Source organism: Piliocolobus tephrosceles, chromosome 1 (assembly GCF_002776525.5).
Source record: "Piliocolobus tephrosceles isolate RC106 chromosome 1, ASM277652v3, whole genome shotgun sequence".
Classification (NCBI taxonomy): domain Eukaryota; kingdom Metazoa; phylum Chordata; class Mammalia; order Primates; family Cercopithecidae; genus Piliocolobus; species Piliocolobus tephrosceles.
The window spans coordinates 176,258,352-176,271,268 of record NC_045434.1 but is presented as its reverse complement, the minus strand read 5'-3'; the positions used below and the strand labels follow the sequence as shown (position 1 = coordinate 176,271,268).

At 39.1% G+C, this 12,917-nt stretch overlaps 1 protein-coding gene across 5 annotated transcripts in view; it reads left to right on the top strand.

Moving 5' to 3' along the window:
* MAST2 (microtubule associated serine/threonine kinase 2) overlaps positions 1–12,917 on the top strand; it is a 253,329-nt gene that overhangs the window by 203,100 nt on the left and 37,312 nt on the right. The window contains exon 1 of one of the 5 annotated variants that reach the window (XM_023221484.1): positions 6,239–6,285. The exons of the other annotated variants lie outside the window; for them this stretch is intronic. Within the exon in view, the coding sequence (XP_023077252.1) occupies positions 6,264–6,285 (22 nt within the window). The 5' untranslated portion in view covers positions 6,239–6,263. Of the gene's footprint in view, positions 1–6,238; positions 6,286–12,917 lie in introns of those variants that run through there. 5 annotated transcript variants of the gene reach the window in all.

The following is a 12,917-nucleotide window of genomic DNA, read 5'->3' as shown; positions in this document are numbered from 1 at the left end:
TACGCCTCCTTTAAAAGCTGATAAGTCTATCATTTGAAAACATTGGAAATAGAATGTTTCTAATCTTTCAAAAGAAAGGTTCAATTTTTAATCTATTGTTTAAAAATATAAAACTATAATACCTCTTCATTAGTTTCCAAGAAAAATTGCTGACATTATTTTATTGTTTTATTTTTGAGACAGAGCCTCGCTCTTTCAACTAGGCTGGAGTGCAGTGACACAATCATGGCTCATTGCAGCCTTGACTTCCTGGGCTCCAGTGATCTTCCACCTAAGCCTCCCAACTGACTACCACCACAGGTGCACACCACCACACCCAGCTAATAATTTTTAAAATTTCTGTAGAGACAGAGTCTCACTGTGTTGTTGTCCAGGCTGGTCTTGAACTCTTGGCCTCAAGTGATCCTCTTGCCTCATCCTCCCAAAGTACTGAGATTACAGGCATGAACCACCATGCCTGGCCTATTTTTTATTTATTTATTTATTTGAGGCGAAGTCTCCCTCTGTTGCCCAGGCTGGAGTGCAGTGGCGCCATCTCAGCTCACTGCAAGCTCCGCCTCCCAGGTTCACGCCATTCTCCTGCCTCAGCCTCTCGAGTAGCTGGGACTACAGGCGCCTGCCAACACACCTGGCTAATTTTTTGTGTGTTTAGTAGAGACGGGGTTTCACCATGTTGGTCAGGCTGGTCTCAATTTCCTGACCTTGTGATCCGCCTTCCTCAGCCTCCCAAAGTGCTGGGATTACAGGTGTGAGCCACTGCACCTGGCCTATTTTTTATCTATAATAAAAGCAAGTCAAAATCTAAATTAAAGAAACAAACCACAGAAGGGTTTAGACTTAAGATTTTTAAAAATAAGAGCCATCTGATCAGGCACAGTGGCTCCCACCTATCATCCCAACACTTTGGGAGACCAAGACGGGAGGATTGCTTGAGCCCAGGAGTTCAAGACTGCAATGAACTATGATTGAGCTACTGTACTTCAGCCTGGGTGATAGAGCAAGACCCTGTTTCAAAAAAAAAAAATCAATAAAAATGAGTAAATGAGTACATAAATATGAGCCATCTTCAATCACATTGCACTCTAAATGAAAAGGTAAAAAATTTTGTACCATGAATATGTAAAGTATTTAAAATATTTGTTTTACTTATATATATTTATTTTCAAACAAATGTTACTGAGATAAAATTGACATGCAATATTCAAAGTATACAATTAGATAGCTTTCTCTTTTTTTTGAGACAGAGTTTCACTCTTGTTGCCCAGGCTGGAGTGCAGTGGTGCGATCTCAGCTCATTGCAACCTCCACCTCCGGGTTCAAATTATTCTCCTGCCTCAACCTCCTGAGAAGCTGGGATTATAGGCTCCCGCCACCACATCCAGCTAATTTTTGTATTTTTTTCTTCTTCTTCTTCTTTTTTTTTTTTAGTGGAGATGGGGTTTCACCATGTTGGGCAGGCTAGTCTCGAACTCCTGACCTCAGGTGATCCATCTGCCTTGGCCTCCCAAAGTGCTGGGATTACAGGCGTGAGCCACTGTGCCCAACCAGCTTTCAATCTATGTATATACATCTCTGCAGCCATCACCATGATCAAAATTATGAATACATCCGTCATCTCCTAAAGTTTCCCCAGGCCCTTTTGTATTTACTTGCAGGCAACCACTGATGTTGCTTTTTGTCACTCGTAGATTACTTTGTGTTTTGTAGAATTTTATCTAAATGGAGTTATTATAGTATGTATGTACTGTTTTTTTGTTTGTTTCTTGGTTTTTTTTTTTTTTTTGGTCTGGCGTCTTGTCCTTTGTATTTCCATATGAATTTAAAAATCAGATTATCAGATAGGCAGCTGATATTTTTATTGGGATTGTGCTGAATCTGTAGATCAATTAGGAGTGAATTAACTTCTTAACAATATCAAATCTCTCCATGAACATGCTTTGTTTCTCCACCTACTTAGATCATCCTTCATTTCTCTCAACATGTTTTCTGAAGTTCTTATACCTCTTTTGTCAGATTTATCACTAGGTGTTCCATATTTTTATGCAATTATAAGTGGTATTGTTATTTTTCATTTCTGATTGTTTACAGTATATATAAATATAGTTGATTTTGTATATTGATCTTTTATCCTGCAGCCTTGCTAACTCTCTTATTCCAGTAACTTTATTGTAGATTCTGGTGTATTTTCCGGAGATACTCATGTTGTCCATGAATAAAGACAACTTGCCTATTCCACTGGGCTGGAACTCCCAGTATAATTGTGAATAGAAATGGTAATCATAGACATTCTTGCCTTGTTCCTGATCTTAGAGCATTTTGTCTTTACTGTTAACTGTGGTGTTAGCTCTCAGTTTGTCATAGATACCCTTTATCAACTGAAGAATGTGTCCTATTCCTACTTTGCTAAAAGTTTTTATCGAAAATAAAGGGTAATGCTGACCTCATGGTTATAAGATGGAAAGTATTCCCTCCTCTTCAGTTTTCTGGAAGTGTGTAGAATTTTTACTATTTCTGTCTTATATGTTTGGCAGAATTATTCAGTGAAGCCTCTGAACCTAGAATTTGTGGGAAGGTTTTAAATTATAAACTTAATTTTGTTAATAGATATAAGACTATTTAGGTTATCTGTTTCTGAGTGAGCTTTGGTAATGTATACCTTTTCAAAGAATTTTCAGTCTCTTCTCAGTTGTCAAATTAATTGACATAAAGTTGTTTGTAATATTGCCTTATCATTCTTCTGATAACTATAGAATCCATAGAAATGTCACCTTTCTCATTCTTGATGTTGGTAATTTGTGTTTTGTCTTTTTTTCCCCTGATTAGTCTGTCTGTCGTTTTAATTTTATTGATCTCAAAAACCTGTGTATGTTTTTTGTTGGGTTTTTTGGTTTGTTTTTTGAGATAGGGTCTTGCTCTGTCACCCAGCCTGGAGTAGGGTGGCATAAACATGACTCACTGAAGCTTCAGCTTCCTGGGCTCAAACAGTCTTCCCACTTCAGCCTCTCAAGTAGCCAGGACCACAGGCACACCGCCATACCCAGCTAATTTTTAAATTTTTTGTGGAGATGGGGTCTCATCGTGTTGCCCAGGCTGGTCTTGAACCTCTGATTCAAGCAATCCTCTTGCCTTGGCTTCCCAAAGTGCTGGAATTACAAACGTGTGAGCCACTATGCCTAGTGTCATGTATGGTTTTATACATTTTCTCTCTTGTTTCCAGTGATTTTTTTATTAATTGATTTCTGCTTTGGTCTTTACGATTACCTTTCTTCTGGGTTTCATTTGCTCCTCTTTTTAAAATTTCTCAAGGTAGAAAGTGAGGTCATTTCTTTTTTTTTTTTTTTTTTTTTTTTTTGGTAGAGTCCAAGTCTCGGTATGTTGTCCCAACTGATCTTGAGCTTTTGGGTTCAGATGGTCCTCCCAGTTTGGTCTCCCAAAGTGCTGGGATTTAATCTTTCCTTTCTAATATAGGTATGTAGTGACACAAATTTTCCCCTAAGAACTGCTTTAGTAGTATGACATGTGTTTTCATTTTTATTTAAAGAGACAGAGTCTTGCTCTGTTGCCCAGGCTGTAGTGTAGTGGGCTGATCATAGCTTACTGCAACCTCAACTTCTTGGGCTTAAGCGATCCTCCTGCCTCATCCTCCCAAGTAGCTGGGACCACAGTTGCCTACCACCACACCCAGCTGATTTATTTTATTTTATTTTTTGTAGAGATGTGGTCTGGCTATGTTGCCCAGGATGGTCTTGAACTCCTAGCCTCAAGGGATGCCCACACCTTGGCTTCCCAAAGTGCTAGGATTACAGGCGTGAGCCAGCACACCCAGCCTCTAATTTCCCTTTTGATTTCTTCTTTGACCCACAAATCATTCAGAAGTATACTGTTTAGGAATATTTGGGGATTTTCCAGAGATCTTTCTGTTACTGATTTCTAATTCTATTTCATTGTAGTCAGAAAATATATTTTATATGACTTGAATCCTTTTAAAATTTATTGTTTTGTTTTATGACTCAGAATGTGATCTTTCTTAGCAAATGTTCTGTGTTCACCTGAAAAGAATGTGTATTACTACTGTTTGGTAGTAGTCTATAAGTGTCAATTATGTCAAGTTTGTTGGTCATGTTGTTCAGGTGTTCTACATCCTCACTGGTCTTCTTCCCATTTATTTATTCAGTCATTTATATCAGTATGAACTAATAGGTATTTGTTATCTAGATCAGACTGTAATCCATTAACACTTTAGTTTTTTTGCTTAAGTTGTTCCAGTTTTGGCCATCGAGGTCCTTGCAGTTGGCTCCTTTTCCCCCATGACATACATCAATTTGGTGGTTTTTGGTTGGTTGGTTTTGGTTTTGGTTTGTTGTTGTTTTATCCCTTCCTTACTATCTGTGACTATAAGATATTCCAGGCTCATGTTGTATATTTCTGACCCCAGTCCTGGAATCAGCCATTTCTCCAAGAAGTGTGGATTTTCAAATTGGAGAACAGTATTACAAATCAAGATCTGGGTTCTAGGTATGCTTGTTTCTTCTGGGGTGTCCTTTTTCTAGTCCCTCTTAGCTGATTGATCAAAGAAATATAGTATTAGTATGTATGCTAACCTGTGACAATACACATGTCTATAAATATTTTTATATGTAATTGTCCGTATTTATATTAAACATGAATTCTTCTTGATGTCTCTGGCTCCAATTCAATATCACATGGATCATTCTAGCTTCTTCCCTTTGCTGATCTGTAAATTTCCACCCCAGCAATGAGAAACCTGGGTCCCATCATCCACCATCCATACACATAAATTACTGAGTTCCAGTATACATGTATAGCAGTATCAAAATTATTAACCCATACTCCCTGAGAAACAACTTTATCAAGTTGAGTTCAGTACTTACCTGTAGTTCCTTTGATCTTTAGTCTTACTGATTTCATTCATTTCCAAAGTTTCTTAGGTCAGCAGTTTTCCCTTCACCCTCTTCAGTGATGTTGTTTCATACATTTGTAATACAGTTAGATTCTCTTGTCATAGTCTCTGTTCTTCTCTGGGATCCTCTGACCTCATAAGTTATTTTTTTAAATTTGCCTTTAGAGGTGACAAACCAAGGCTTAAAGGTTTTTTTCCCCTTACATTACTCTCTAGGTTATAAAGTTCTGTATGTTTTGACAAATGCATAATGTCATGTATCCACCACTACAGTATCATACAGAGTAGATTTATTTCCCCGAAATAGTGCATAGTACTTCACCTCTTTGTCCCTCATCTTCTCCCCACTGGCACCATTGATTGTTTTACTGTCTCTATAATTATACCTACCTTTTCCAAAATGTCACATGGTCAGAATCTTACGATATATAGCCTTTTCAAATTAGCTTCTTTCACTTAGTAATATGCCTTTAAGGTTCCTGTCTTTTCGTAGGTTGATAGCTGGTTTAGTTTCATCACTAAATAATATTCTATTGTATGGATGTGCCATAGTATGTTTATCCATCATCTACTGAAGGACATCTTGGTTGCTTCCAGTCTTGAGCGATCACGAAGAAACTTACTATACACATTCATGTTCAGGTTTTTGTGTAGACAAGTTTTCAACTCAAGTGAGTGAGTATTTAGTGCAATTGCTGGTTTGTGTGGGAAGACTGTGTTTAGCTTTTTAGAAACTGCCAAACTCTTCCAAAGTGGCTGTCCCTTTTGGATTCCTACTAACATAACAAGAGTTCCTATTGTTCCCCATCCTTTTTAGCCATTCTAATAGGTATGTATGAGTATCCAGTTGTAGTTTTAATTTGCAATTTCCTATGCCAAATGATGTTGAGAATCTTTTTATATACTTGTTTGCTATCTGTATATCTTCCTTGGTGAGGTGGCTGTTCAGATCTTTTGCTCATTTTAAAAATTGGGTTGTTTGTTTTCTTGTTGAGATTTAAGAGTTCTTTGCACATTCGTCTTTTATCAAGTATGTGGGTTTTTTGTTTTGTTTTGGGGGTTGGGGTTGACTTTTCTTGTTTGTTTTTGAGACAAGGTCTTGCTCTGTCACCCAGGCTGGAGTTCAGTGGTGCAATCACAGTCCACTACAGCTCAAGCTCAAATGATCCTCCCACCTCAGCCTCCTAAGTAGCTGAGACCAGGTGCATTAGGCTGCCACACACAACTAATCTTTAAATTTTTTGTAGAGACAAGATCTCCCTGTATTGTCCAGACTGATCTTGAACTCCTGGGCTCAAGCAGTCCTCCATCTTCAGCTTCTCAAAGTGCTGGGATTGCAGCTATGAGCCACCGTGCCCAGCCAAGTATGTGTTTTTTACAGATACTTTCTCCTAGTCTGTGGTCTGTCTTTTTCATTCTCTTAACAGTATCTTTTGCAGAAGTTCTTAATTTTAATGCAGTCTAGCTTATTAATGTTTTCTTTCATGGTTTTGCTTTTGGTTTCATATTCTAAAAATTCATCGCCAAACCCAAGGTCACCTAGATTTTCTCTTGTGTTATCATATACAAGTTTTATAGTTTTGTGTTTTACATTTAGGTAAATCTTACATTCGGATCATTTTCATGACCCATTTTGAGTTAATTTTTGTAAAAGTTGTATCTAGATTCATTTTTATGCATATGAATATTCAGGTGTTCCAGCACCATTCGTCAATGAGAATATATATTTTCTTCATTGAATTGCCAGTGCTCTTGTGTCATATATCAGTTGACTATATTTGTGTGAGTTTGTTCTGGATTATCTGCTTTGTTCTACTGATGTATGTATTTGTTCTTCCACCAGAACCATGTTGTCTTGATCACTATAGTTTTATAGTGAGTCTTGAGGTCCTCTAACCTTATTCTTCAGTATTGTATTGGTTGTTTGGGTCATTTTGCCTTTCCATGTAAACTTTAGAATCAGTTTGTCAGTATTCACAAACTAACTTGCTTGGATTTTTATTGGGATTGCATTTAATCTATAGATCAAATTGCTTAGAATTAACATTTTAGTAATATTGAGTCTTCCATTATGATCATGCAGTGTCTCATTTAGATCTTTGATTTCTTTCATCAGAGTTTCATAATTTACAGTGTATAGATTTTCAGTATATTTTGTTAAATTTATATGTAGGCATTACAGTTTTTGTGTTAATAGTATTGTGTTTTTAATTTCTAATTCAGATTATTCATTTCTAGTATAAAGGGACACAATTGACTTTTTAATATTAGCGTTGTATCCTACAACCTTGTTGTAATTGCTTATTAGTTACAGGAGTGCTGTTTGTTGATTCTTTAGAATATTCTACATAGACAATCATGTCATCTCTAAACATAAACACCTTTATTTCCTCCTTCCTAATATATTTGCCTTTTATTTCCTTTTCTTACCTTTTTGGTTTTGTTTTGCTTTTTTATTTACTTATTTTTTTTTTAGAGATGGGGTCTCACTATGTTGCCCAGGCTGGTCTCGAACTCCTGAGCTCAAGTAATCCCCCCAACTCAGCCTCCAAAAGTGCCAGGATTACAAGTATGAGCCACCACACCCGACCACCTTTTCTTGCCTTATTGCACTGGCTAAGACTTTCAGTATGATACTGAATAGGAGTAGTGAGAGGCCATCCTTGCCTTGTTCCCATTCTTAGAGAAAAAATACCCAGTTTCTCACCATGAAGTAAGGTTAACAAGTATGTCTTTTGTAGATGTTCTTGGTCAAGTGAGGAAGTTCTCCTCTATTCCTAGTTTGCTGAGTTTTTATCAAAAAAGTTTTTAATGGGTTTTAGATTTAGTCAAGTGCTTTTTCTGTATCATTTGATGTGACTATATGGTTTTTCTTCTTTAGTTTCTTGATGTGGTGGATAATTGATTTTCAAATGTTGAGCCATCCTTGCATACTTGGAGTAAATTCCATTTGGTGATGGTATATAACTTTTTTATACATTGTTGGATTTGATATTTCTAATATTGAGAATTTTTGCATCTATTTTCATAAGAGATATTGGCCTATAGCATTTTTTTCTTGTAATATCTTTATCTGATTTGCGTAATAGGGTAATACTGGCTCCGTGGAATGAGTTAGGAATCATGTTGGAATCATGTTACAATCATCTTTGGTTGGAAAAGATTGTAGAGAATTGGTATCATTTCTTCTATAACTGTTTAGTAGAATTAATCAGTGAAACATCTGAAACAGGTGCTTTTTTTTTGGAGATTATTAGTTATTGACTCAGTTTCTTAGTCTTTTTTTTTTTTTGGAGACGGAGTTTCGCTCTTGTTGCTCAGGCTGGAGTACAATGGCGCGATCTCGGCTCACTGCAACCTCCATTTTCCATTTCCGGGTTCAAGTGATTCTCCTGCCTCAGCTTCCTGAGTAGCTGGGATTACAGGCATGTGCCACCATGCCCGGCTAATTTTGTACTGGGTTTCTCCATGTTGGCCAGGCTGGTCTTGAGCCCCTGACCTCAGGTGATTCTCCCACCTCAGCCTCCCAAAGTGCTGGGATTACAGGCATGAGCCACCACGCCTGGCAAATCTTTCTTTTTTTAAAATCCAGTCTAACAATCTCTACCTTTTAATTGGGGCATTTAATGTGGTTGTTGATGTGGTTTGTGTATGTCTACCACCTCCTATTTGTTTCCTAATTATTCCATCTGTTTTTTCTTCTTCCGTGATCTTTTGCTGCTTTATTTGGGGTTAAGTGTGTATTTTATTCCATTTATGTCCTTTATTGGCTTATAGTCTATAACCCTTTATTGTTTAATGTTTGCTTTAGCATTTATAGTATATATCTTTAACATATCCCTCATACCAATCTTCAGATAATAATATACCACTTCACATACAGGATTAGAATCTTCCATTTCTCCCCTTCCAGCCTTTATATAGTTGTTTTCAAACTTTTGATCCTGATGTGTTGTAAATCCCACACTATTATTATTTAATAGTAATAATATTATTATTATTTAAACATGTATTGCTTTTTAAATAGATTTAAATAACAAGAAAATGTCATGCATCCTTTTCCATGTAATTAAGTTTCCCATTGCTCTTCATTCTTTTGTGCAGATCCATATTTCCACCTGGTATCCTTTGCTTCTGCCTAAAGGACGTTTTTAAAACATTTTTTTGTAGTGTGGTTTGCTGTTGAGAATTTTATTTAGTTTTTTTGTTTGAAAAAGTATTTATTTTTTACATCTGTCTTTTAAAAATATTTTTGCTGAGGCCAGGAGCAGTGGCTCATGCCTATAATCCCAGCACTTTGGGAGGCTGAGGCAGTAGGATCACTTGAGGTCAGGAGTTCAAGACCAGCCTGGCCAACATGGTAAAATACTGTCTCCATTAAAAATACAAAAAATTAGCCAGGCATGGTGGCATGTGCCTGTAATCCCAGTTACCTGGGAGGCTGAGACAGGAGAATCTCTTGAACCCAGGAGGCAGAGGTTGCATTGAGCCGAGGTCATACCATTGCATTCCTGCCTGTGCAACAAAACAAGACTCCATCTCAAAAAAAATTTTTTTTTGCTGGTACAATGACTTCTGACACTACCCCAAATTAGGCCAAACTTTACAAGGGCCTAGTCTGCTACAAAACTGCCCTCACTTTAGACACCAAGCAGAAGTTTTGGGGTTCCCAAGTCACCCATACTTCCGACAAAATGGATACAAATTTGAGGTGTCTTACTACCTCCTGAGTTCAGTAATTCACTAGAATGATTCACAGAGCTCAGGAAACCACTATACTTAGGTTTACAATTTTATTGTGGCAAAAAAGATAAAAATCAGGTCTGACCAAAGAAGGCATGTGTAGGACAAGGTCTGGGAGGGTCCCAACACAAAGCTTCCACTGCCTTCTCCCTGTGAAGTCAGGATGCATCACCCTCCTACACATCGATGTATACCAATACATAGAAATTATTATTAAGCAGGGAAGCTCACAGGAGCTTTGTGTCCAGCGTGAGGTTTTGTTTTATAAGCATGATTGATCGACTCATTTGCCATATGACTGAACTTAACCTCTAGCCCCTCACCACTTCTGGGAAGTCAGGTTATGTCAGACTGATAGCAAGTGGCTCAAAGCCCCAACCCTCTTTTTTTTTTTTTGAGACGGAGTCTCACTCTGTCACCCAGCCAGGCTGGAGTGCAGTGGTGCGATCTCGGCTCACTGCAACCTCCGCCTCCTAGGTTCAAGCGATTCTCCTGCCTCAGCCTCCTGAGTAGCTGGGATTATAGGCATGTGCCAGCACTCCCGGTTAATTTTTGCATTTTTAGTAGAGACGGGGTTTCGCCATGTTGGCCAGACTGGCCTTGAACCCCTGACCTCAGGTGATCTGCCTGCTTGGGCCTCCCAAAGTCCTAGGTGAATACTAGCACTCCCTCGTGCTAGGTGAGCCTCAAAGTCCCAACCCTCCAATTACATGGTTGATCTTTCAGGTGTGGCCAGCCTCCATCCTGAGTTATATCATTAGCATAAAGTATCAGGCCCCATCATGAATAACAGAAGCACTCCTATCACTTGGGTTTTGAAATTCCAAGGATTTAGAGGCTCCTTCTGAGGAACTGGGGACTAAGGCCAGTCAGATTCTTTACTGCACAACAGCTGGGTCTAGAATTCTAGGTTGGCAGGAGAATAGCCATATCTTCCATAATTTTTTTTTTTTTTTTGAGATGGAATCTCACTTTGTCGCCCAGGCTGGAGTACAGTGGCGCAATCTCAGCTCACTGCAAGCTCCACCTCCTGGGTTCACGCCATTTTCCTGCCTCAGCCTTCCGAATAGCTGGGACTACCGGCTCCCGCCACCACGCCCGGCTAATTCTTTTGTATTTTTTAGTAGAGACGGGGTTTCACCATGTTAGCCAGGATGGTCTTGATCTCCTGACCTCGTGATCTGCCCGCCTCGGCCTCCCAAAGTGCTGGATTTACAGGCCTGAGCCACTGCGCCTGGCCCATATCTTCCATAATTTAAAGATATTGGTCTGCTGTCTTCTTGCATTGTTTCCAACGAGAAATCTGCTATCATCCTTCTTTGTTCCTCTGTATAACATCTTCTTCTCACTTCACCCAGCTCTACCAAGCTCTAGGTCTTAAGATTTTTCTCTGTATTTTGAGTTTTGAGTGATTTAATTATGACATTCTTTGATGTACTTTTCTTCCTCTTTCTCATGTTTGGGATTCTTAGAGATTCTTAGATTTGTGATGTTACAAGAAAAACTTGGGGCTGCAATGCCCCACCTAAACTGGGAAGGAGCCATGAAACCAAAGAATGACTCAGACAAGTTGAGCTTGATGAGTAGATGAGTGTATTCAGCTTACATACAAGGCGCTCCTGGACTGCAGCAGGACGGCTCTGGACATCCATGCTGCCTCCTGTCTCTAAACTGCATTTTTTTTTTCTTTAAGACATGGGGTGTTTTGCCATGTTGCTGAGCCTGGTCTCGGACTCCTGGACTCAAGTGATCCGCCCTCCTCAGCCTCCCAAACTGGGATGACAGGCCTGAGCTACTGCGCCTGGCTCCCTCTAAACTGCTTTTAAGCTAATTTTCTGGATCTTTGCCTACTGTGTTTGAACAGTGATACTGTTTTTCTTGAGAGGTTCTCAGATACTCTCTAGGATGTTTGGTTGGTTCTCAGGGATACCTGCTCCTCAGCTGGGTGCCATTGCCATGGGCCTAGCCTTCAAATTTCAGGCAGCGAACATATGTACCTTTAAGTAATCTGGTAAAGAACCTGTCACACAACATGTGGGTATATGGTTTTTATCAAATTTGCAAAGTTGTCAGTCATTATTTCTCCCTATCTTTTTTCTGTATCCCCCTCTCTCCCCTCCCCCTGCTTGAAGTTGTCCTACAGCTCAGTGGTGCTGTTTAGTTTTTTTGACGATTTTTTTCCCTCTCAGTGTTAGTTATTTCTGACATACATGTGTGTTATGTAACCCTAGCTCTACTATGAGCACCTGGAAGGTTCTTTGTACCACTGTACCCAGACCGATCCTTGGAAGGCTAGTTATTATAGGATGCTCATGTCCAGGCATCTCCTTGAGGCTTTAGCTGGGTAGTTTTGGGAACCAACAAAGGGCATCTGACTTTGCATGTCAGGAATCAAACTGGATATTTGTTAATCTTTGACATGAGATGACACTATCAAGAAAGAATAAAATTGTTTTTAAAAAATAAGCCTTGATGCTTCTGAGGAGACCTGATCCATATTAAGTCCTGGCTAAGGAAATAGCTACTCAGGATCACTTCCCTTATATCCTGGTGCCTGCTAGCCAGAAGATGGGGAGAGGTCATAACAGATAGTCCTAACACAAAGCATGGAAAATCCAGAGTTCATGCAATGTTGAGAGCATATCCACTGGATGAAGTTGTATATTTTATGCACCTGGGGGTGAGAAGAAGCTGAAAATGCCTTTCTCATTCAACCAAAAACAATGCCATTATATAATTGATACAGAGGTGCTGCTGCATAGGGTAGTAGGAGCACTGATTGAGAGGCTGGTTTGTACTAGATCAGTATAAAAACACATTACGTGCTATATAAACCCTACTGGATACAGATAATGGGAAACAAAGGGGTAGGTTTTTGGCAACTTGGAACATCCATACCCTGTGCAGGAAACATACTATCCAAGAGAAAGCCAGCGCATGCTGAAGTACCAGGCCCCTGGGAGGTAAGCACAGAAGTGAGGAGGTGGACAGGGGTTAGAGGGGTGCCAGCACAGCATGGAGTATGGTGCTTACTTCAACATGGCCTTTTGAGTAGAGTCATATTAACAACTGCCAGCTAGGGGCTCCTATGTACCAGCCCCCAACTAGAAGATAGCCCAGAGAATATGGCAGGCTTAGGTTTAAGAACTATTGGGATTAGTACAAAGGTACACTTACAGTTTTGTTCAAAGCTTCTGAGCTTTAAGTTAGCAAGTTATAGGGGACATGTGAATACTAATAAGAAATGGTGGTA